We start from the raw sequence: 26904 nt of genomic DNA, 5'->3' as shown, positions 1-26904 counted from the left end.
GTGTTCTTCATCCACAGCCTGAACTAGTCTATCAATCCGCTAAATTTAGCTCTGCAAACCCGCCTGTGTGTCGTCAGAGATTACGTCAGCAAATGAGCAAAAGAATGGTGCCACGGAAACGACACTTTCTTAGCAGACATTCTTGGTAACATGCACAGAAATACGTGAGGTAAGCTTAGAATATTGACTACGTATTCTATACTTCTATCTGGTGTGGTAATGAGGCAATATTTAGAATTGCAGCCCACCAAAAACGTTTGGCAACTCAGATAAATATCAGTGCATGCCCAGTCCAAATAAGGCGCAGTGCGGTGCAAACAACGTACACCATGACACTTTTGCAGTAGTCAGGCCACATAGTTTCTTGGTAAGTATACTGGAGAGGGAACTGCGGCTTGGAATACATGTCGGCGTAAGGGCTTATGGGAAGACCAGTGCTACTGGCTTGGCATGCCTATCGGATTCTTAAGCGTGTTCTTGGGTTGTAGGAGGCATGGGCGAAACTTGCTTCGTTTCTCTCGCTTTACTTGGAGACTCGAAATTCGCTCAATTTGTTCATGCTAAGACAGCGGTGCTTCAGTGTAAACAACTTGGGGGACTCGCGCCGGCGGAAGACCATCGGTAGATAGTTACCGAAATACAAACTCACGATGTTGATACTCTAGTTTGTGGCAAGGCGAGTTCGCTTCCCGTTCTTTCTTGCAGTAGTAGTACATATGTTAACAGCGCCCGGCCATCTTGACTGAGTGAGTAAGTTGTCGCCACGAAAGTTGCAGCAGACGGTCCTTCAGTTCATAGTGAAGGCGAGGTTTTTATAGGTGCGCGCATAAAACCTTTTTGAACTTTTCAAACCATTTATTTTTTTTAAACATTGGCAAAATAAGACTCTTTAAAGAGTATTCTCACAGAATTTTAAGTTGCTGTTAACTACCAGCTTGGTCTGCAGGATAGTATGGGCACAACCATTCCGGCAGACTCTCAGTAAAAGAAGTACGCTTTGCTTTCAATATTCTGAGCTTTAAAACAGCGTTTATTTCTTCATACTTATACAATTACACGCTCTTATGTGCCTTTTGTGGCACTGTATATGAATTTACGGCCACTAAAGCGTTTCAATCCAATCCAACGATGAAACTGAGGCGAGCGTACGGATTGATGGCGGCCCATGATGCCACAGACGGGCTTGCTGTGAGCCGCATAGACGCTAGCGCCGAATTCCTCTCTAGTGTATAGTGCAAGAAACTCTACGGTCGGTAAGGTAACAACAAAAATTGCGCAGAAAGTTCCGACGACTTATAGAAGTGTCACTGAGTTGCAACACTGGGACGATGACGGTTGAACGACGTCCGCAGTCCTCAAAGTCGAGGAAGAACAAAATATCAATAGTGACGCCCCATTTCCGAGCTTTGCCGCCTGAGGGTGCAATCTATCACCGTACACAATAGGAGATTGGTGGTGCTAACAAAAAAAGCAAATCTGACGTTTGGCGCTACTTCGGTGAAAAAATATTTGCACGAAACATCAAACCCCTCCCAGTAATTCCCATCAGTCTCCCTGTTTACTCTAGCAAAACGGGAAACGGGGACAAAGCGTGTTCTCACTAATATTGACATAGGTGTACAGGTTGGTGGACCTATTTTATTTTTGACACGTATAGTTTTCTTTGGGTATGCCTTGAAAGTTGGGATTAAGTTTTTACCTCGCATTTAGTTCAGCCGGGGTTCAGCCGGGGGCAAGTCACTAACGCCATCTATGTGCTTTTCATAATGGCGAATTTAAGGGCGAAGTGTATTTAGGTAAAGTATTCTTCTAGCATGGCTTATATATGTCGACATTATTTAGTGCACCAGTACCTTGGGAAGAGAAAGGGCCAAACAAAATTGGACAAGCAAGAATTGCAGCGTTCGTTTAAATAACAACTTATTTCTGGCTGATATTTAAGAAATTCAATAAAAGTCGGTGTAGTAACGACATCGGCAAGAGGCAAGATAAAAGCAAAGCAAGAGCATAGCAGACAAAAACCCTTACTCCCCTGACGCGTGCTGCACCAGGGCAGGAAAAATTCTTTGGGAAACTAAGTCAGCTTACGTACTCTGACGGAGAAAGTCTAGCCAATATTGGTTTTGTTTACTGCAACGTCCTGTTTGCGCCTCATTATTCCCTTTACTTTCTTCGCATTTTGATTGCCTCGACAAGCAGATTGACCACAATTCACGCGGCAGGTTCTCCACACTCGCCCTCCTCTCCGCATGCACCTGTTCTAATCACGTGCCGTTACGAGTACTTTTCAGGTGGCACGCACCAGGCTGCTTCTTGTTCGCTATTTGACAGGGTGCCGAATTTTCACAATGGTAAGACACTTGGTTTCCGCTCAGGAGACCCATGTTCAAATCTCACACAAGCCCAAATGTATTTGATTTATAGTAGTCCGAGTGGCGCTGGCCACCACCCCCAAGCACAGGAAACAAAAAATACCTTAACATAAATACCCTACAATGTGGAGGGGGAAATAGCCCCGCCGGTAGCGTAGTGGTTATCGCACCAGACCGGTATTCTGGAGGTCGTGGGTTCGGATCCCACCTGGCGGGCATTTTTTCTCCACTTTCTTTCTGTCTTTCCAAATTCTTTATCTGCTTCAATGACCTACCACATCCTCCCCTTTGCTTTCCGAGGTTTTCTTGACTGCCAACTCTTAATTCTGTCTTATTTTCAACGAGCCCCTCATTTCCCTTTATTTATGTATGTATGAAACGTTTTTGTCGAGCTACTTGAACGGAAAAATTTTGGTCTACCTGTCTGTATGTCTGTGTGTCCCTCGATTCAGCCGGCAGGCCGAAGTGAAACATTACCTGCGCAATAGTCCTATATACTCACAGCCAAACCTAAACGACTAATTCCGGTGTTAATGTTCATACTTGTCAACATTGTTGAACAAGAACACGACATTACGCAAATATAAGGCATAAAATCAATACATGAGTGATCTTTGCAGTGTTCTTTTATTAAAGAATTTACGGATGCTTGCTTTTTGCGATTGCAAATAAAATACTACATCAACTGCAGAAAACGGTCGCCTGCTGTTGCCCGTGTTACCTAGCGGAATCATAAAAAATCAAACGGCAACAGCAACGAAAGGTTCCACTACATAGGTGCCGCGTTCCGCTTGGAACGCTCGTAGAGTGGGGCGACGTGGTTTTATAAACGTTGTAGTCGGGTGAGTTGATTCACGCGCGTCTCCGCCGTACGGCAGCGCTTGCACCGAGGCACCAGACTGGGAGCAGTGGAACGTGGTAAATTTAAATTGACTGAGCAAACCTCTAGCCTGTTATCTTGGAAGGAACAAGGCGTGAAAGGAACAGCATGAGTGGTGAGCGGGAAAAATAAGGGATGCATTTACTTGCCAGGGGAGCCAGTCGACTATCGTCTTGCGTAGACGTTTGCAGTGAACGGTGGAGATAGGCGGAAATTTTATTTATTTATTTATTTATTTATTTATTTATTTATTTATTTATTTATTTATTTATTTATTGTCTTTAAGCAGCGGTGGTCCCTTCGGTACAGTTCATGTTGACAAATCAAATGCCTCACGAATGAGCTGTTTTTTCGCTCAGTCGAGCGTTCAAGTATTTCGCCCTCAAACACAACGGGCAAGACCCCATGTGGCACTGTCAGCTCTAACGACACCAGCAATTGCATCCGGCTATTTTAAAACAAATAGTCTGCGTGTCATAACGTCTGCTCACATCACTCATAACGTCTGCTCACATTACTCTGCTCACTTCGCTGCAAATGTCCTCCAAAAACGATAATCTCCTGCCACCCCTGCCACGTAACTGCCTCTCCTCCCTCCTTTAAAACCCTCCCACACTCTTCCATCCTTCTCAGTGTAAAAATGGAGGACGCTTTCAAAGTTCAATTCCATTTCAAAGCGTCTCACTTGTTGCGCCATCTGCTGGATACGTTTGCCACTGTTGAAGTAGGTACACAACAACGTCGTCCCCGCTGACTAGAGCGCTTTTTCTAGCGTGAGCTACACTGGCCAAGGTTGAGCAGTTTCACGTGGCTCCTGGAGAGCCATGCTGCGCATGCGTGAAGAGCAGTGACGTCACACGACGCACAGAACGTTGCTCGCTGCCCGGCGTCTCTCACACACCCCACGCGCCCAGCGTCTTCGCCGACCTCCGTTCCGTACGGGGCGGCCCGGTCCACTTGATTATCATGCGAGGAGTGGCCGTGTGTGGAACCGATGGCTCGTGCGTCGCAGCAACACCGGCGTGCGCCTATGGGACCAGATCAACTCTAGGGCGATTGCTGACGCTGCGCTGGAGCCGCATGAGAAATATATATGTGTCACATAATGCAGATACCGAAGTGGGTGTCATTGAAGCAGCAGTTAGCATGATAGTGAAGCTAAGGAAAGCTAGGAATAACCAGCTGAACCTTACCTCACGCTACCTATATCCTGGCATAGCCGAGCTAATCCACTGCGAATTGCTTTCTCGAAATATTGTTTTCAGTGTGTATTTTTATTTGCAATCGAAAATATTAGCCACACATGTATTTTTAATTACAAGAACACTAGGAGTACGAATGGCGCGTGAAGATTTTGCCTCATACACGTCGTGATGTTTTTTGCTTTTTCTCAGCATTGTGGACAAGTATGAAGTCTGTTTCCAGATTTATAGATTCGGGAATGTGTTGGCTATATAAACGTCTCATCCATTCTATTAACGTTCGGCCGGGTGGCTAAGTCGAGGTACAGACCCACAGACCGGCAGACAGACCGAACTTTCCGCGTTGAACTAGCCCAACAAAGACTATCGCAGAGTATCGTGTTTAAAATAAAATCTGCAGAAATCCACAGAATTGTTTGCGAAAGCGTAGAATTTCTATATAGCGCTTGTTTTAGTGTGGGTTTTTTTCAGTGAAATATGGGCACGAGTCGCGGCAAACATTAAATTTATTTATTCTTTTTACGGTTTCTTTTGTTTCTTTTCGCCAATGATGTAAGTATATGGCATTATAGCGATTCATTGCTTTTACTTCTCTAATTACGTTTTTTTTATTTCAAAGATGCTAGGCGTACGGAAAAGTGGGTTCATTTACGCTATTTTGATACGTATTTCCAACGTCCTTTCAATGACAATTTTTGTTTATTCTTCGGGTTTAAGGGGAGATGTATAAGATGCACATTTTTTTATTTGGTAGGATCATTCTTGTGAAAATTTTTTTTATTTTTATTTATGATTCCTTCCGAGCAATTTTCTCCATTGAAGATATTAAAACGATTAAAGGCGTTACTTTCGTCCAGTCTGCATTTTTTTGGAAGTGCGGGGCGTTGCAGGGTTCGCCATTTTCGATATTTTTATTCCTGTTTTTAACGGTTTTTGCAGACGTTTTTAATTTTATTCTTCGTTTCGGGGGGAGATGTATAGAATACAAATTTTTGATTTTGTCATATAATTTTTGGGAAAGTTTTCTTCTTTTTATTTTTCTTATTTCAGGGTGTTTCAATATTCTTCCCGACCCATTATCTTCATTAACGCTATTTTAACCATTACAGGTGTTACATTTGCCAAATCTGCCTTTTTGTGATAATACGGGTGTTAAACAGTCCAGGCAATCAAGGCAATCAAAGACGGCAATGAACACAACACACAGTCTCATGTCCATTTAGTCAGAGGACGCTTCCTTAATGGCCAGCCGATGGACCACGTGAACATCGTAAACCAACGCATACTTAAACCCGAAGCCGCTCGACCATGACACGAACACCTGCACAGTCCACCGTCGATCACGTGGATAACGCCGGCCAGCAATGCAGCAGCCGGTGTAGCTCAAAACAGGAACAGAAGGCAGACGGCATAGAACGATCCCAGGTAACGTAACTTTCAGACAATTCCATTCTCGCGTTGAACAGTTTAAATCACTCTTGCTCGCTGTTTAATATTGTTAATCAGTACATTGTCAATAGTTATACAAAACGGTGTTATTCCCAGCAGATTCGCCCGTCACTTACTTCTGTAGGACGCGATGGCTCCTCACCTTTTGATTTTTTGTCCCGCTTTATGCGTCTTCAAAAACCCTTCCCGGCCAGAACGCGACCTCCAAACACACGCATCTAATATTCAACTCAGAGTCCTTCAACTCTGCATAGACTGCAAGAGGGTTGAAAGCTGGGGTAGTTGGAATTGTCATGAATTATCATTGAAAGACCCTCTCTCATCCCATCTTTCTTCGCGTTGTGCTGAGTGCAGCCAATGCAAACCTAAGTTTCCTGACACTAACACTTTATTCGTGCAACGGTATCAAAGAACCCGCGAAATCGTGGAGGCATTCCACATATCAGAACGAGGTGATAAGCGTGTAAGCCAATCAAGCGTGTGTCTCCATCTTAAAGAGGTTGAATATCTGCGTGTGCCTAGACTGTAACATGTGTATATCTAGTTGCGGTATCATTGTGACCTTTGTAAACTTGTTTCGACCATGCACACTGTCTTTTTATTACTTTATTGTTTCTGTTGAATATTTATATTCACCGTTCCTCATAATAAAATTTAGTTATTAGACCAGCGGCTGCCCCTGCGTTGCACTTCCTTCGTCTTTGAGTTCGCGCTGGTTTTATCCAAGAAAGTCTGGCTAGACATTGCAAACGCTTCATTCAGCTATATTCACGCAGTCCATTCGGGATAGTAAATGCTCGCATCTGGAATGCAAGTTAACGACGACGCTCATTAACCTTGTCGAGCTGTTGGCGAAGCTCCTCTACGACGTTGCTTCAATCCCTAATTAAGGACTGTCTGAATGCATGTCTCGTGTTTCTCGGCAACGGTGCCGGAAATCCGCCCTTTATGGCCACCGTCAGACGCCGACTCTAATTGGCCAGACTATAATGAATGCCTCCCTCGCGAATGTCTCGGCGCCGATTGAATGGCGGGGGCAAATGCTTCAACGCGACTCCAGCGATCGGAACGAAAAGACGCCTCGCTCACTGACGGTGTCTAAACACGAAGGAAGTTCTCAGCTGAGCAAGAGCAATTCAGTGCCATAAATTGAAGTTGTCTCATTACTCCGACAGAACATATTACAATTAGAGCAACTTGCTACGTTGTTTAGGGAAGAGAATCGGGTAAATTCTGACCTTTTAAGACATTTCTTCCGTGGTGCGACGTCAACGAGGATGAACGCGGTGGAGGAGGACAAGAGTACGGTAGGTGAACGAGGACAAGAGTACGTTAGGTGAACGAGGACAAGAGTACGCTAGGTGAACAAGGACAAGGGTACAGTAGGTGAAAGAGGACGAGAGTATGTAAGGTAAACGAGGACAAGAATAGTAAAGGGTGAAGGAGGACAACAGTACGATAGGTGAACTAGGACAAGAGTATGGAAGGGGGAACCGGGACAAGAGTACGATAAGTGAAAGACAACAGTACAAAAGGGCGGATGAGGACACGAGTACCATGGGTGAACTAAGACAAGAGTACGGGAGGTGAACGAGTGCGAGAGTACCCCTTACGAAAATGCCATATATGGCCATATATAAAAATTGCCATATATGACCACGTCAGGAATTGGCATATGTGGCCATATACGAATGTGTGCCATATGTGGCCTTATATGCCCAATTCCTGACGAGGCCATATATGGGTGTGGCCATATATGGGTAAGCCATATATGGCGGCCTAATATTATATATGGCTATATGTGGATTGAGCTTATGACCACGTGAATGGCATTTATAATAAACTTCAGCTAACAGCAGCAATTATTTCTGCACCAAAATGCTGACAAACACTTCATCGCATACCTTCCACATTTTATTACAAAAACTACTGCGCGTGCAGGTGAATTAAGGTGGCGGCAGGTTGCTTTCTTGTGGCGACGGGTCAGTGCCTACATTCTTCTTGGCCAGCTTGGCCCCCTTTGATGGAAGCACAAGTTTCTCTCTGCATTTATTTAGATTTACCTCTTGTATTTAGCTGGGGCTTTCCTAAACCCCGCAAATAAAATGAAACAAATAGAATTATCACTAGCCAATCTTTAGGCTCTTTTTTATTAATCCTGACAATAAATTCTTTAAAAATTACTGTCACCACCTCAAATAATTAGAGGGCCAGAATCAATTTCTTCCCCTTGGAAATACTTTTATTCTGCCTTACACTTTTCCAACAGGATACAGAGCAAAATTGTTATTGATGATGCTGAAAGGTAATTCCTTGCAATTTTGTCACCATAGTATGTTAAAACCTTCATGCAACTTTTATAAAATCGATTTTCTGTGTTTAAATCAAAACTCCTAATTTAAAATATTCAGTTTGAGGTTTAAACAAATGCACTTCAGCTAATCACTTCGTCAAATGTAAATGCAAATTGCAGCCCACAGAGCATTTTTTCTGCTTATGTAGATAAGAAGAAAAAAGCGGCCCAAAATGGTATCAATTCCTGCATGGAGAGGTGTCTGCTGGATGGCTGGAATGTGCAAACATTTGGCTTTTAAACCCTTTCTGGAGAATGTAACGAGGCAAAAAAGCACCTCATTCTTCCACCACACTCTACTGCTAACACCGAAAACAACAAACAGAAATGACCGAAAATTCATCAACAAAGCTCAGCAGGAGAGCATGGTCATGCAAGGGGCACATTTCTCGGGAAGATTTGACATGGCGGTAGGGCTACAAAGATTTCATAACCATGCATTTATATTCACCGACTTTTCATTGACGTATAAGTGAAAGCCCCGTGGATATTATTTTGTTGAGATGTGTAACTTATATTTAAATTCCAAGTGGAGTACAGATGAATGACGCTGTAACGAATGCTAATATAGCTAATTATCAGCTGTAGCGAACTTACTACGACCTTTGGTGGTCCCGCTTCAATTCAGTGGCACATTTTTTTATAACAAAACTGAAACATTAAGCCGTGTGCTATATCGGCTGTAATGAAGCAATATTTCGCTAGCACGGGGCTCAAAACTCGGAAGCTAGCATATAAAAGCAAACTAAAAAAATTTAAGTTAACACATTATTTTGAAGAAACTTGAAAAAACTCCCGACATCCAAAACAGCACAATTAGAAAACGCCCTTTTGTGCGTGGACACTGTGAAAACCTTCATCCTAATCCGAGCTGTGAAAAGCCACCAGATAAAGACCGCATCCTTCAAATAAATACGAACGCAAACCTGTTTTGCCAAACAAGCGATGCTGTTGTTTTTTCACGTTCTCGTATTCCGGTCAATTACCCAGCGAACGCATTAAGACGGTTACTTAAACTGCCTGCTTTAGTGATAAAAAAACTCCCCCCACCTCCCCGAAGGGGATCGTGCGGAAATGCGAATGCATTGGGTGCACCGATGAGTGCACTGCAAGTAATTATTATTAATGGCGTCCATCGCTATCAAGGCGCCAGTCGGCAAGCAGTCACGGAGAGAGGCGCGCGCTCCACTGCATTTATATATATTTTTCCGAGCGCAGCGAGCGGAGAGAGGGTACGCGGAGAGGAGAGAGAGATCCGCCCAAACACGCCAGCCCGCGCGCGAGCTCTGTCTCCTCTCCACTCACTCTCCGCTACTCCGCCCGAGCTCCGCGATGTGAGCGCCCTCCCACGCCCGCGCGCGCTCCTCCTCTCCCCTTGCCCTCCTCTACTGCCGCCCGAGCTACCACCTGGCTCCGGTTGCTAGGCGCGCCACAGCTGTTGCTAGGGGCGAGGAGGAGCGCGGAAAGATAACACCTGCGTGCGGACGCCGGCACAGACCGCACGACAACCCCCGACTAAGAAATGCATTCGCATTTAAAAATGCTTTATCTTCCATGACGTAACTAATGCAGCTGGCAGCCGCGCGATAAAGCGGTTAGGGAGTGCGCCCACTAAGGGCACAAACTGCGATGGCGCGTCAGCCTCTCAACAAAGCCCCCTGCATGCATTGAGCGGCACGAGCTCCCGTGTTTGTGCCTACATAAAGCATACGACTGTACAGAGATCCAAACTGTTAAGAACAATGCGCGAACGCGTGGCTTTCGATACGTGCAGCGCAGCCTGCTGATAGCCACCGGCGTGACCAGCGAGATTAGGTGACGGCGCTGCGGCGGCTTGAATGACAAAGCTATGGCCGATGCTTCCTTATTTTGGGGGGCAAGGTTTGACACCAAAAGTCCATCACCACGACCGCCGTCAACGCCTATATCAAACATTATCTGACGCTGATAACCAGCGCAGTCTCATTTTCGCCTTTGGTATGGCTCCCACATTCCCCACTTTTTTTATATCGGAACCATACCAAAGGCTACGACAAGACTGCATTGGTTATCAGCGTCAGATAACGTTTAATATAGGCTTTGGCGGCGGTCTTGGCGAGAGACTTTCGGCGTCGAACCTTGCCCCCCAAAACACGGAAGTATCGGCCATAACTTTCTTATGCCAAGCCGCCGCAGCGCCGTCACCTAATCTCGCAGGCCACGCCGGTGGCTATCAGCAGGCTGCGCTGCACGTATCGAAAACCACGCTTTCGCGCGTTGTTCTTAACAGTTTTGACCTCTGTACATCTGCCGAACTGGTGGCCCGCACTAACTTCTTGAAAAAATAGATGCAGGAAAAGGCGGTAAAACAGGGAAACGCTGAGTGTCCAGGTTAACAGCTCTGAAGAAAACTAAGCGTCACACCCTTACAACGTTTGGAAACGAATTAGGTATAACCTCAACACGTATGTACGCGCGCGACAAATTACCGAGAAGAAGCCCTTACGTTATTACGATTTTCTACAGCGGAAAAGGGGACGGAGAGGGTGAGCTGTAAAACAGCGCTTCTATTAAAACAAGTAGGGTTGCCGCGGCAACTTTTCGAGAAAATTCGGAAGCGTAAAGCATCCAGTGATAGAACACTTCAGCCGTGCCACCCAGGTTAAGCGATTCTTGAACCACACTCCGGTCCCACTGGTTCTAGCGTGTTTATACCGATCAAGGCTCGGACATCAGTTGTTTGGGTACACTTGTTGTACCCGCGAGAGCGAAGGCCAGTGGCTTGATCTGTATGCGTGGCTACACGGGAAATTTCCGCATCCGCGAAGTGAAGTTCGCATACCTAGAAAAAAAGCCCTTCGGTGCTTGACATACAGCAGTGCGGCTTGGGAGCCAGTTACGCGTGCACGTATATCTTCTTGAAATGAGAGCGCAATTCTAAACCAACATGAAAAAAAAAGCTTACCCTGGAATTCTCGGCGACAGTGATGCTTTCTCGCGGAACCGCGTGTATCCATTCATGCATGCCTCAGTCTTTCTTTCCTCGGGAACTTGAACACGTGTACCTTCGTGTCCGCGGTGTAGTCGCCGCGGCACCGTCGTACACAACACTTGCACGGCATCTCAGCGTACTTCCTTTGACATTGCCAAAATTTTCAGACGTGGAGACACTCACAGAAACACGCAAAAAACGAGCGACTCAACGCGAAGAGACACACGTGGAAAAAGACACGCCGTGGAATGCCGAATGTGCGGCACAGTAGGGGCACCCTGCAGCCGGACGTGTGATTCCGAGACGTCGCGGAGGGGTGATCGCCTCCGCGGGGCTCGTCAGCGCGAGTGGAAAGGGCGAAGAACTGATGCTTTCTCTCTTTCCAATCGGTGTACCTACGAACCCTACGAACCCACCGCGAGCTGCCGAAAGAGAAAAAAGAAAAACGTGCAAGGCTAGTGGGGCTTTAGGCTAGACAGCATAGCCACTCCCCAAGCTTTCGGAAAGCTGAGGGGTGCCCCTTTGTTTATTTTGCCTGGGATGCCTTCCAAGAACGGCGGACCGGCAGCCCGCGCATGCTCAGATCGCTGCTGAAAAAAGGTCCATTATTTTTTCAAGATGCCTTGCGCTGTAAAGCTGTTTTAATGATCTGAGTCACGCGCCACGCATGTCGTGCTTTAGCGACGGCGACATTGGGTAGGTGCAGCAGGCGGCGCCATTCGGCGCCATGTTGTAGCTATCGCTAACTAAATATAGTATTTGCATATACAGGGTGTCCCAGCTATCATGCACCAATATTTAAAAGAAGAGCAATGGCGTAACTCGAAGAAAACCTCGTTCAGAATGTTTGCAGCACTGTGAAGAATCGTGCAGCATTTTTTAGTTCATGAGACTTAACTAATTATTGTAATTAATTATCTAACTCCAGAGGTACTGTCCTAATCACTGAAGTGTCAATGAGGCACTTGTAACTACCCACTGGGGGCCTAAATGCGGTATTTTCAGCGACGAACTAATTGCGTGCACATTTATTCTGACTAAAAAAGAAAACCCGCGAAATATGAAAAATACCACTTGACGCCGCCTCCGCTTGCACTAGCTCACATCGTAAAGCAATGCCCTCAAACAGGCTGCCTCTAAGTTAGACAGAATGAAATAAACATAAGAAAGAAAGAAAGAAGAAATCGCGACCGAGTTTCTTGCTTATCTCCACACGCACCCTGCGAATCTCCCTGTTGCTGCTCCTTCCATTGAAAGCAGGTGCTTTCAATAAGCTTATTTGGGGACACTGCTTTAGAGTGCGTGCGGAAGCGCCGTCACATGGTATTTTTTTTATGCGCGGTTTTTCTTTATCAGTCAGAATAAATGAGTACGCAATTAGTTCGTCGCCTTAAATACCGCAGTTAGATGCCCCTCGTGGGTACCTACAATGGCCTCATTGGCACTTTAGGAATTAGGACAGTAATTCTCGAGCTAGATCATTTATTACAATTAATTAGTTAAGCATCATTAATGAAAAAATAGTGTTCGCTTCTCTACAGTACTGCAAATATTACGCACCAGGCTTTCTTCGAGTAACACCATTGCTCTTTTTTTAAATCTCGTTGCATGATAGCTGGGACACCCTGTATATTGCCTTGGAACTGCGTGAATAAATTATATATATATATATATATATATATATATATATATATATATATATATATATATCAGTAACTGGACGCATATCTGGCTGTATTTCGTGTAATACATAAATCTTATGGTGTCATATAGGTGTTGTTCGTGCCATATAAAGAAGCATCTAGCGCCATACATGGTGGGACAAGACGCCATATATGGGTTGGCCGGGCCATATATGGCTTGAATTGGAGCCATATATGGCTTAGACGCGCCAAACATGGCTCTACGTGGGGCCATATAAGGCCATATTTGACGCCAAATATGGGCTGACCACGCCATATATGGACCTGTTTGACGCCATATATGACAAGTGATAGCCATATATGAACACATATATAACTATATATGGCCACATATAATTTATATATGGTCCATATATGGCATTTTATAAGGGACGGAAGGACGATAAGGAGTCGGGAGGAACGTCACCGGTAGGTCAACGTCTGAGCCACTCGTATTGGCGGGGTCGAGTGTTGGCGGCATAATAGAAAGCACGGTGGGTGAACTAACGTGTTTGGAAATGCAACTCTCAGTGCTCTTGAATACTGATAATTTAAAAAACGCTGTCTTTCGGGCCTTTCTTTTTCCTGCATCATAAGTCATACAAAAATAGAGCATCGTCGCATCAGATGAACTCGTGTTGTGCGCGAGCGTACTTACTCTCATTTTTGCTGTCATTCTTCAATGCAGAAGTATTAAGCGCCAATTATGAGGAAATTCGGCGTCCGGGTTCATCACCGCATGAAGGTTTAAAGAAAAAGGCCGAGCGGCAGATCCGCGTACTCCAGACAAATACCTTCTCCCATCCCACAAAATGCCATATATTGCACACCACCGAATATTCCCCGTTATGCCGTTTCTGCGAAGGCCCCGGGACACTTTTTCATATGGTAGGGGGCTGCGACCACGCCCCACTACATTCGCACAATCCCTTGCATTCTTTCGACCTATGGGAGCGAGCTCTTACCAGCTGCGACATCATTTATCAGCGCCTGCTGGTGCTGAGGGCTGTTGAGGCTGGAAGAGCTTAAGGCGCCTTGGGCTGAAGACTCTTACCCATTGCTTTTTGCAACAAAAAGGGTTCACACCAAGGAGGTTTACAACCTCCTTGGTCTACATCCTCCCACACACACTCTTTCTCTCCCTCTCTCCCTGTAGGCCGAAAGATGGCCTACATAGGGAACAGAAAAAAAGCGAAGAAATGAAATTACGTAAGGCTTCGGATTCGCCGTATTTCCACGATTCTAGCACGCACCTTTTTTTTAAATAGTCGTTCAAAAATACCTGAAATTTACAATCGCACTTGAATCTCAAAAACCTCACAAACCAAAAGCGCTAACTATAAAACAAAACGACGCGGCGCAGTGAATAGTGGGAGCATCGTTTAAACGCCAACTAATCATCTTAGCGGAAATGGAAAGGAGCCGGGCCGCGCTTTTTTAAGTGAACAGCACATTTTTAAGTGGAAACCTTCACAAAAACCCTTCAGCCGCCCATAGCGTGTTCTGATGTGTGATCAAATGAATTTTTGGTGCATTTCTGGGCATCGGTTAAGGGCATTATTTAGTGCGCGTGGTAGAATCGGCGCCAAGATATTATGGTGGTTTCCAGGTGTTGAATTTTACTGCGTGCTATAGTGGGGGGCACGTTAAAATCATAGAACTACGGTAAAACTGTGTCCTACAGAAGGCTGGTCGAACACGAATCCCCCCCACCATCGCCGAGCCTTTGTTTAAGCTGAGCATACTAATTTGAGAATAATAACGACACAAATAAAAAATCACGTTTACGCTCATAACTAATATGATTAACTTGCAAAGGCAAAGAAGGAGGAAACAAGAAAACAATCTTCACGTGGGTACGCGCTGATGCCCTGAACAAACATCCTCATCTTTTTATTACATCCTCAAAGATACAACTCTGGAAGGGGTCGCAGAATACAAGTACCTAGGAATCATAATCACCCCGAACCTGTCTTGGTCATTACATACTGACTACATTTGCAACAAAGCATTAAAAAATACAGGTTACCTCCGCCGTACAATAAGAAAAACTCCCAAGGATAAATTAGTACTATATAACGCCCTCAAACGACCGCTTCTCGAATACGCATCTCCAGTTTGGCGCCCTAACAGGAAAACTGAAATTAATCAAATTGAGGAGATTCAAAAGAAAGCTGTACGATTTATTTGTCACCGCTACGACCGTTATTTTTCCCCGTCCTCAACACTATCTTCTTTGGATTTGGCACCACTCTAAGAGCGCAGGTACATGGAGGCTCTGAAATTTCTGCACTGCATCATAATTGGCTCGCGTCGCCTTTCTCAGGATTCCCTTACAACTTTTGCCGAAACACGCACCACCAGAAGCCAGTTCAAATAAACCTGAATCCCCTATTTCGCCCGCACCAACACTTTCAAATATAGGTTTTTTTCACGTGTCGTAGAGGAATGAAACCTACTTGATGACTCCACCCGCTCTCTTTCGTTGTCTGAATTTCTATCCGTTGTTTCTTCTCCTTAATGCGCACCAATATATCCATGCCGGCGCTACTTGTGTTCATTATAATGCATGTTTGGAGTGTTCGTTATTTTTTTCCTTCGTTTGTTTTTGTTTAACGGGTGCAGTGTACTTTGTATCGATGCTTTGTAACCAATAATGTATGCCTTGCAAACCCCACTCCTGCGATAGCCCCTTGGGGATGCAGTATGCAGAAATAACAAAATCAAAAAATAAGTAAAAACGAACCAAATAAAGAAAGAAAACAAGTCCCACGAAAGGGAATAATGGCCGTGACAACTATATACACATTTGCATCACTGGAGGTACACAGGTGTATACATTGAGCCTGCCAATTACAAACTTGCCAAAGCATGTTTCGAGTTAATAGGGTATATGTATTGGTAACCAGGGGACATCCACAAGTCTCTCTGTGATTGTAACCAAGAGAAGAAAGCGAAGGAAATGCAAAAGCCAAGCACATCTGTACGTACTTTTTATGGATGTCCTTCTTTGTACCCTTTCATTGCTAATTAGTGCTGATTTTATAGTTGGTGTGTCCCCCCTCATGTCGTACGTCAATTTCTGGCAGTGTACTTATTATCTTTTTATTCCCTTTTATACACACTTTTTTTTCCTAAACGAGTATTTCAGGGGCATTCATTATATTTTTTTAAATCCCGAGCCCAGTTTTTTTTTCTCTCAGTTAGCGCCCGTTTCCTGGCCAATCCCCCTAAGTGGGTGTGAGCCATTGTCTTGGCCCCAACCAACCAACGTATATCGCTCTAATGGTGCAGACATTGTCGCAGCAGATGATGACATGACCACAACAGACATAAGACATACGGGATCGCGTAGCTTTAAATAAAATGCAGTGCCATTGAATCCCACACGTGAGCAGTTTTAAGTGTCTCCATGATTTCTTTATCTTATACTCCCCGCTTCCGTACACCAAAGTGAATGAATATTTCTACTGCCACTACCACTTTTGCGTTAAAAGGATAGAAAAAGAAAAGAAACGCCTTACTGACCAGACCACACGACAAAGGGGACTACTAATTTACGCGACATATTCGCCTAGTAATTCGCCAGACATTTCTTTCTTTTACAGGTGCAGCTGTCTGTAGCTTATCGTAGGCGGCACTCTTACACACCTTCCTGACTTACCTGCCCCTGGGAGCGCCCAATTCGTCCCTAGGCTTTGGAAGTTGAAAGCATGCCAAGATGCTATCAGTGCTTAACGAATGAAAGGGCGTACACAGAGCGCTTTTAAAGCCACGGTACTAGGAGCCACAGGGTGCGACAAACCGACTGTCTGACACAGAAAATGGCCGCTACCGTCAAGGGTAAAAAACACAAAAATCTCAAAAATTAAGCCAAATCGCGTACATAGATGAATGGCGTTACCTAAAATTATAAATTTGAAAGGAAAGGCGTATTTGAGTGAGTCAGAAATTGAACGCGAGTCTCGAGAGTAGGCACCGAGTGTGTTACAACTACGCAACATAAGCACATTGCCAGCGGCGGAGCGCCTGTTGCGCAGAGCGCTTTCGTCACATCGCATTACAGCTGAGTGAACGTGACGGCTAGTGATTAGAATAAGTGCACCGTACGACGGAGAACTACCATTCTGGTGTGGCGGTGCCCAGAAGTGTCGCCAACCTGCCTGCCGAAATAATTCACGCCAAAATAGGAATGGAAGCAAAGAAAGTGACAGGAAAACGATGTAGTAATAATAAATTCTTTGAAAAGTATCGCCAGGCTGTCGACTTCAAAGCACAAAGGCATAATTAGGTTCCCAAGGAACTGTTGCGTGGCCGTGTGCACGGGGTCAATATTACCGTGCATGAACGTGTGGGCACAGGTTTCAAACGCAAAATCGTTTTCCAAGTTCGGGAGTTAGGATTACTTCTCCTAAAAACATCTATTTTAGTGCCCGAGGTCATCGCGACTCCGCTTGGAGTCATTTTATGCTCTTATTTTATGACTTCCAATTTAACACCCGCGAAAATCAATCGTTTTAAGAACTCTATGTTAGGCAGCTAAATCCCTACTGATAATCCATAATGTGGGTTTGAATTCGGCATTCAGGGAGCTGTTTATATTCATATGAGACACAAAAGAAATAAATCATGGTTTCTAGATACTGATCCAGCCGGAAAGAGTAGCCGTATCATTACATGTCCTTGTTGACGATTACCTATGCTCATGCCCACGACGTACTATTATGAACAATATGAAAGGGAACACAGGAACGCGTGGAAAACATCCTCAGACGCAGCTATGAGTGATACGCAGCGGTCGCCATCGGAAACAAAGTGGAAAGGGGGACGCTCTTCTAACAACTGTTCCCATTCCCGCCGTGCGTCTTATCGGCTTTTGGACGATACTATATCATCGGTGAAATGACGTAAGTTGCTGCTTTTTAGAAATCCCAGCGTGGTGGGAGTGCCAAGTTCCAACAGTTAGTGGAAGAGCACCCTTCTTTCCCTTTCTGTTTTTCACAGCGCCATCCGCGCATCACTCCGAGTCTGTTTCGAGGCTGTTTGCCACGCGTTCCTGTGTTCCCTTTCACTTTGCTCATAATAGTACATCCGCATGGTGCGTACCAATAATGGCAACGCGTTTGACGTATTGGTATCTGAATGCCTGGTCAAGTGCACATACCAAGGCTTCGTTCTTTTAAAGCAAAGCTTTAGGGTCCTCACTGATGCCATTTTGCGGCAATATACCCTGCAGGAAAGCCAGCTTTCTCTGACGTTCTATCAGGCTTGGAAGTAAACCAGAGAACGGTAGTACGTTTGGCCTTAGGCGCGCATGGAAAAACAACTAACGAAGCAGTTCAGGGAGATATGGGCTGGGCGTCGTTTGAAGTTAGAAAAGCACAGAGTAAAATATGCTTTGAGATGAGGTTGAGGGCAATGGATCAACGAAGGTGGGCAGCTAAGGTATTTAGGTACCTATACTTGAAAAGCGTGGACACGCAGTGGTTAAGAAAGACCAGAAGGCTAACGATGAAATACGGAAAGAACAGTGGAGAATCCAAAACAGCCAAGGTAACCAAAAAATACAGAAAGAACAGTGGAGAATCCAAAACAGCCAAGGTAACGAAGAAGAGTCAAGGCAGATTGAAACGAATAAATGGAGGGGAAAAATGGAAGCTAAAACGTCGTTAGAGGTATACAGGGCTGAGAAATTGAACATCAGAAAGGAAAATTTCTACGATAATTCCCAGGGCAGTGCTTTGCTTTTTGAGGCTAGAGCAGGTTGCCTGCGAACTAAGAGTTTTGTGGGGAAGTATTCACAAAATTAGGGGGTATGCGTGGTCTGCGGAAAAGAAACAGAAAGTATGCGGCACATAGTGTTAGAGTGTGAGGGTATCCATCCAAATCTACATGAAGGGAATATTTGGCTTCCAGAAGCCCTAGGATTTAAGGGTATCAGAGAGGAAGTTCACTTCAAAGCTGTCGAGGGCACGAAAAGAAGATTAGAATGCTGGTGGACGAAAAGCAGAGAGGGGAATATTGCCTAGGACAGTTACCACCTGTAACAGGAAAAAACATTATTTCGGGCCTAATAAGCTTTAGTGCCTGCCCTAAGCAGCGCTAGTATTAAACCAAGAGTGTAAAACATGATTGTATTAGTCCTTTTTGGTAAGATGACATGTCATCACCCCGCTTCAAAGGGGAAACCAATAGCAATCATCATCATCATCATCATCGCTGATCACAAATCGTGGGTGAAGCGAAAAGGAAAAAACACTTCCCGTGGCCGGAGTCGAACCTGGGTCGCTCACGTTATGAAGTTAGCGTCTATCCGGTGGCTCCATTTCGGCACGGTCGAAGCAAACGCCAAGTAACAGGTACCGAGTCGCGCCGTACACCCCAAACCCAAACGATAGGCTTGCGGAACGCACACCGGAGGGTTGCTGTGGGTGTTCTAGGAAAGTGGTGCGTACCTGCAGAGTAGCACATGCAGTGTGGGATTCACCAACCCTTGAGTGCATCACGACAAAGCTTCGCGTTCAACCATCGTCGTCGTGAGATGGTGTAGAGCATAATATTTTGCTTCTTTTAAAGAGATAATCATAAAACGTGCTGATACAAATATGGTGCCCCTGGAGACTTGCGTTATTTGAAAGCCTGTATGTCAAATGTTGTGGCTGCAGCGGGTGCCCCATGGAAACATCCTCGCTAATTCTTTCTTATCTTGTCTCGCCAGTTGTAACCGTGCAATGTTAACTCGACGCAAAAGACGCAGCTGCCATCACCATCAGTAAACCACAGCAAAGCTTCATGGATATTGTGGGCACATGAACAATCTGTTCAACTGATTTCTGTGCCTTAGCAGTCGTTATGGCATCTCTGAAAATTCATTTGAAGATGCGGGAAAATGAAGGTTTCAGAAAAAAGGCGTCTGCATGGTAGGAGGCGTGAATACTGTGAACTGCGAGTCAGATATGACCGAGAATATTTTTAATGAAGTAGAACAGACAATTGGGCCAGTTGGTAACTGTTCATTCTGGTGTTGGAAGTGCTCTCAAGCAGAGAAAAAGACAGAAGCAAGAGTCATGTCGTCTCTTTTTTCTGTCTTCTTCCCTATTTGAGAGCGCCTTCAAGTCCAATATGTTTATTGAATTAAGCAATGATAGCCTGTTATGCCATTGGCTCCAGTTTTGCAACACCAAATGCTAAAAATAAAAAGCAGTGAAAGAATTGACGTAAAATCGCACCCAGTTTGCGAATTTCGAGCAACAAAGTCAAAACGACGTGAATCACAAAATTCTGTGCCTTGTAGTTATAATAATGTTAGATTGTCAGAAACTTCTCAACAGAAACTTATAACAGCTACATGTGATTGCACTTGCCAGTTTTTTCTAATGCATGGCGCCTTCATTCATGTACTGCTTCCGTCGCTCCGGGTGACAGCCTGTTTTTAACGACGCACACTGTGTAGGACGTTATTCAGCAATATTGTAAAATATTAATCATTCATTTAAACTGTGTCATGCGTAATCGTGTTTCTGAAGGTAGCTTTCATGGTACCTACCGTCTCACGCAGAAGAAACTCACAGACGGTACAGATGGCGGCCCAAAAGAAAAACGTGGTGCTTCACATCAAGGTATCTCAATTTTTATTCTACAGATACACAAAAACAGCACTGAGGAGCTCGCACGCAACACTAAACGCTTTCACACCGTAAAGGTTGTCAGCTCAACGGCTCACATTGATTGCTCAATAGGTGAGCTCGGAGATGGAGCTAACAGGATTGCACAAAGCTTAACAGCTCAAGGGCAGCGCGCCTCGCCAATCCTCCAAGCCACCACAGCCTGGCGAGCAAACTTGGGCACGCGAGAGCAACCTGACTTAGGAAACGCACACGCTGCTACGTGATCTCCCAGTGTAAATAACACTTCGCCTCTTTGATAATCAGATATTTCACACTTAAGACTAGACGTTGGTACTACACAAGCTCCGTCAGGGGAAACCTAGTGGGACTTTAGCGCGGTCTTTGAGAATACAAAAGTACAAAACACATTGAAGCGCCTCCGTACAAAAAAGTGCGTTAAAGAAGTTCTCCACTTGCTCGCTGGGTAAGCACAAAAAACATGCCTGTACCTTATACTTCACGCAAGTGTAAAGCAGCTATTGGTACGCTGAAGCTGATCTCAAACAGCGAACGGCAATTGTGAAAAGCGATATAAAATCGAACATTCAGCGGTAACAGCTAGCTGCATGTTCATGGGCTTTCAGGCACACGACGCTACGAGAATCTAGGAGTCGTATTTTCAAGAGAAACACTGATCTGTTTCTTTTGTTCAGTTCACTGCCTGGAGGGCACTTTCAGCGAAACTGCAATTCGAAGCGGTAGGCGGAATATTTTGAGCGTTACACCATTTACACATCACGACAGCGAAATAAACAAAAGACAGGAAAAGGATTTCCTCGGGCGACGACCCCATCGATGCAAGTATAGATGTAAACACTGACTATGTACAATACAAAGCTGAAACTACAGATCCATTTACAAAGTTCACTCTTTCCTATATACAAAAATTATATAATTACATTCAGCCGCCGTTGCAAAACCAAGTATTTTCTTCACTCTGACGGCATGCAAAGTATGTGTAGTATTACCAGCAAGTAACTAACTCTTAGAATAATACAATCATTCTTCGTTAGAACACTTCACAACAGGATTTATATCTATCGGGGTGGTGCGTTAACCAAACATGAAACGCGCATGAGTCCAAATCATAAAGGCGATCAGATACTGCATATACACAGCACAAAATCATTGACATACAAAGACGACCTATAATTTTTGTGAGTGACAAGTTCAATGCGGCCAGGAAAGTTGCAAAGCTCAATCGTTGGCTGCGGTAATTAAAATGTTATTGACGGTAAAACACAAAATTAGTAAAGTATGGTGGGTTAAAACTTTCAAAAATATATCCTGAGCATGTTAAAATGTACATCACTACACGGAAAATATTGGTCTCACATAAAATGACTCAAAAGAAGCAGACCTATTTAGTACAAAAGGCAGTTGGTGGATGGCTGCAACAAATACGTCGTATGTACACAACAAGGGCCACAATTTACAGCCACAGAAATGTAGCATATATTTGCCTAAGGAAAACAATGACAGGGCACACAAAAAAAAACGACATCGCGACTGCAGGGTTCGTGCAGTCTTTTCTTCATTCTCTGTGGAGTCTGTGTTTCACTTTGGCAAGGTGTGCTTATTCCAACTCAAGAGAATTCTCCACTGTAAATACAGTTGAACCTCGATTTTAATAAGCAATATTTTACAAATTCTCGGAAGTATTGAACAAAATCGGATTTCCCCAGTTATTCATCGGCGTAATGCTATATCTCCCTTTCAGGAAGTTCCCGATTAACCAAAAGCAACTGGCGGGTCCTGGTAAGTGTTAAATTGAGGTTCAACTGTATGACGTAGCCAAAGAAAAGAACTGCAATGGGAGCTCAGAAACTCTCTGCTTACAAGATGCGGGCCTGCCAGCACGACAGGCACCATCATATCAAGACGTGACAAAGTTGCACTCAACTTTGCATCAGTCAAAGTGGATGCCGTGTTTCCTTCGTTGCTTGGGATGGGGATGAGGCCTGGTCGGGTAAGTGCTTGCATTAGCCAAAGAGCATTACACTACGGATGCTGGGTAGCCTCCTCAGTGCTTAAGCATTCCGTGCAGAGTATATTATATTGTGATCTTCACTGGAATGGCACCTGGCTGCTTTTTGTTTCAGCTAACAATCCAAACATGAAGTACTCAGCAAAAAAACAGCAATTCGGTGAATTCGTTTGCCACATGGTGTTCAAATTTTTAGGTACGTAGGTCGACTCTTTTAATCATCTCTGATAAATATACCACACAAACTTAAGTTGGTTTTCGGCTTTTGTAAGCTACTACTTGTCTTAATGCGGTTAAATTACAGGCATAAAATTTAATAGCCGCAAAATGAAGTTTACAGCTCGAGGTATAAATTCCCATAAGCATTTCCTCTCTGCGTGAATAGCTTACGCAGAAGAAATTATTACCTGGGAGCAAACTTAATTTTTGAACTCCTGAGAGTTCAGATTTCCTGTGTTTGCTTGTTTTATGTGCTTCGTGCATTACATGGGAACAAACTAATTTCCTTGAACTTCTGAGAGTACAGATTTCCGGTGTTTGCTTGTTTCCTGTGCCTGCTGCAGGTTTTTTTTTTTTTTTTGAGAATGAGTTAAATTGCCGACTGGTACCAAGTAGCTGTACAAAATCTAGAACAAGCAAGACATCTTTTTTCGACTAACTCTTCGTCTGTTTTGATGTGCTCCAAGGTGAAAGAGGATACACTGAGGGTTAGAAGCACTCAGGAGATACTCATCCGGGGACCTAGGCCTCACGACTTTAGCTTTCGTGATACGATGCGGTCTCTGGAGCCGTCATGGAGCGCCGATCCGTTGACGATCAAATGGTGTCCATTTTCTGCGAGCACAGTGGAAACATTGTTGGAAGCAGGGCTGCTGCCCCGGCGACGATTGCGACGAGTTTTGGAGAACTCGTCTCCAAATACGTCGCCGGTGCGCAGTGCTGATATGAGGTCGTCGAACTCGCCCTTGTCGTCTGTGGTACCGTTAAGCTGGCCGCCTGGCTTCAGACCGTTCAGCGAGCCGTTCAGCGTCGACCCGTTCGTGCGCAGAGTTGCTAGACCTCGAAGAGTACCATCCTTGCGTTCCCGTTTCTGCAAAAGTATTTAAAAAGCGAGATTTTACACGGGCGTTGCATCTGCAATTATTATTACCCCTAAGCTCGTTAAAGGCGCCCCTCTTCGCATTTAAAAGGGTAAAGACGCTTCAGTGTCATGCTGCTTTATTGGCACTCTAAATGATAAATTCTCGGATAACACCTGGGCTTTGAGGCGCGCCGTGGGGGAGTCGCCCGGATTATCTTGGCAACCTGGCGATCTTTACGCGTGCCGAAATCTCTGCACGAGTGCAGTTTTTCTTTCTGTCTTAATATGTCTTAATGACCAAGGTTTCAGGTACTTATAGGCATTTTGCTCGGGCGCCGAACCCCTGCACTTGTCCTTCCTATTCGAACATATAGGTTGATAGGTAAGACAAAAGGTACTCGTTATTGAGTTCACGATAAAACACTTCGCAATGCTAGTTATAACTGCTAGATTACTTTCACACGTAAGACAAAAGGTACTCGTTATTGAGTTCACGATAAAACACTTCGCAATGCTAGTTATAACTGCTAGATTACTTTCACAAGTGTATGTTCTCGAAATATTCCCGCAGTCCTAGAGATGGTTGACCAGTAGCCTACATATCCATAAAAACGTTAAACTAGTTAGAACCTAAAATGACCGCACGTTCTGCATGAGTGTGATATCTCCAGTAAAAGCTTTAGTACATTTCAGCCTCTAGGTTTGGGAGTCATTAAGAGGTAGTGGTTGGATATGGTGCATTGGAAAATAAAACACGACCATTGGATTTCAGCGTGGTCATGAGTTCCAGATAGTCGTTGAGTGTACCTAATTATAATAACATAGATTGCAAGAAAAATCTTGCGAGAGAGTCCGTGTTGTCTGAAAATTATAATGCGAACGAAAGTAAACTGTATTAATTTTTTCAAGAAAAATGTAGGTAGCTCAAGCAAGGGATAAACGTACCCACTTATGGAAAAACATGAAACCTTAGCGTACCTTCACGGGATTCAAATACTAAAAACATTAGTGCTTTTTACGGGCAATAAAACCACGTTGTTCTCGAATAATGTTGCCACCAAATAAGAAAATCAAAGTTTGTGTTTCTATCTGCGGAAGTTACACTTGTACTATAAGCCGCACCGCAATGAAGGTCAACAGCTCATTTTAGACCACCTGGGGTGCCTTAACGTGCCCCAAAATCCCTACGCAAGGACGCTGTCGTTTTTCACCTGCATCATAAAAACGATGATACCTGAATTTAACGCAATACATTTTAATCAAAGGTGAAGAAACCACCAATGGACAAGGCTTTTTTTTTCGTTTAAGACGTCAATTTTTCTGCTTAGTCTCTTTGGTAGGGTGTTCATTCCTATCGCAACTGGCATGTGCCTTCATAGTTTTGCTGCTTATGCCTTCGAAGCACTGGTTCGCACTCCTCTGCGTCTACACTTTCTAACTATGTGGGAAAAGCTTTACGTCACTAAACACTGGACTAGAAAGAAGCCTCATATTTTCCCCTACAAGTATGTGGGTATGAAAAGAAGAAAGCATTTTGTAAACGTGTTGTTCTCTGTAAAGCCTGTTCTTACGTTGAATACCAATACTGAAAGAACTGACCTTTCATAGAATACTTTAGGAATGTTGCATAATACACCGTAAAAGAATAGCTGCCCCTAAAGCTTTGCATTGTGTCTTCTAAGAATTCCCCTAATCCTCATAGTGTCATTACGTGTCACTCAAAACAAGTTTTTCCCTTCAATACTAACGCTATACGAGTTTTCTACACAAGGCGCAAATTAATTTGCCACGAAGGTAATGTGTCCTGCTTTAAAAAAATCACATGACGATTACTATACTTCCTAATGCGAAATTTGTGCGCAGCGCAAACTGCAGTATTTTTGGTCATGGCGCCTATATGCTGTGTCTCAGGAAGTGATCGCGTGCCGTTATCTCGCAGCGCTGCGCTGCTGCCGAGAATGTTGTTGCAAATCGCGTTTGTACCTCCCGCGCAAATGTCACGTGGTTCGGATGAGCCACAAACGACGGAGGAGCTGTCGTCGGAAGTGTAAGAGGAGGCAGTGAGACACACTGAGCCGTGGCGACGGACTGGGAGATGACGCCTTAGCAGCGCGTGCAGCCCGCCCCCTCACAAAACGCTGCTCTACCGTTTTCTTTCTGCCTGGGTTGCCTCGTTCGCACATTAGGATTACGTGGGCATTGCCGTCGCCGCAACGAAACCGCTGTATCTGGCGCCAAAGCGCTGCGTCGTAAAATAGGTGCTATCGGTGGCAAATTTTAACAGCTCTCCCTTTCTTACCACTAGTACGCTCCAATAAAGAAAAAAAGCGTCAACGTTGTAGTTTCCGAAACTTTCCCAACAGCACTGATAGAGAGTCGCTGCTTGCCTCAGCTTCCTGCTTGGTTCGGCGTTCTTCGTCCTCCTTCTTCCGACGGAAGTTTTCGTTGTCGTTTCTGGCTTCGTTGAACGACGCTAGGAACGAGTCGAAGATGCTGAAGAACTCATCGGGGGGCATCTGCATGGGGTCCTCGCCGAATCTGCGAGCAGTCTTTTCGTACTGAAATCAGGAATGGGTGTAGTCAACCTCTGTAGAGAGACTACGCTAGAAACGGCAGAAAAATAACGTCCTATGGGGTTCTTTCTACCCACTGGTAGAAAGAAATTCTCTTACAACTGTAAGGGGGACTGTGTGGATACGTGGCCCACTGGACAGCATACATATGTGCGAACAAAAGAAAAAAACTGTGCTTGAATCCTCTGTCTTAGGAATCGGTAAAACACGAAGGTGAAATGTGCAGCGAAATATGCAGCTGAGCATGATTTGCGGGTCGGCGGCAGTCTTGTGGGTATGCTTGGCGAGCGACGTCCTGCTGGCAGGTCGCTTCGGCAAAGTTGTAATGGCGTCATTTCCGTGACGCTTATGACGTCAGTGAAATTTTGGTGCATCCCGGCATAAAACACTTCCGTGTTAAAATATAAAACCAGAAAACGAACAACCCGAACTATAACGTAATTTTTGTTTCTTACGGTTGCTTCCCCGTAAGACGACCCTGTGTGCAGGGGTGAACCCTTTACAGACCGCTTGCTTCGTTGTACTGGCATCACTTCCGTGACGGATATGGCGTCACTCAAATGGTTGTGTATCCAAGAATAAAACACTTTCGTGTTAAAAATGGCCGGACTACTATCTCTCCTGGGATATATTTCGTGATTGCCAACACATTACCGCGTGCTTAGAATGAGGAGAGCTTTCAAAACA

At 44.7% G+C, this 26904-nt stretch overlaps 1 protein-coding gene across 3 annotated transcripts in view; it reads right to left on the bottom strand.

The window, feature by feature from the left end:
• Positions 1-20523: 20523 nt before the first annotated feature.
• Positions 20524-26904, bottom strand: part of Daam (disheveled-associated activator of morphogenesis-like protein) — a 135603-nt gene continuing 129222 nt past the window's right edge. For all 3 annotated transcript variants that reach the window (XM_077674036.1, XM_077674034.1, XM_077674035.1), the window contains exons 23-24: positions 26032-26202; positions 20524-23653 (exon numbers count right to left, since the gene is read on the bottom strand). In XM_077674036.1, coding sequence (XP_077530162.1) covers positions 23312-23653; positions 26032-26202 — 513 coding nt within the window. In that variant the 3' untranslated portion in view covers positions 20524-23311. The remainder of the gene's footprint in view (positions 23654-26031; positions 26203-26904) is intronic.

This window comes from Haemaphysalis longicornis, unplaced genomic scaffold, assembly GCF_048455015.1.
Source record: "Haemaphysalis longicornis isolate Haplotype H1 unplaced genomic scaffold, Haemaphysalis longicornis Haplotype H1 scaffold_6, whole genome shotgun sequence".
NCBI lineage: Eukaryota > Metazoa > Arthropoda > Arachnida > Ixodida > Ixodidae > Haemaphysalis > Haemaphysalis longicornis.
The sequence above is the reverse complement of the archived record's forward strand: the minus strand, read 5'-3'. Positions and strand labels throughout refer to the sequence as shown.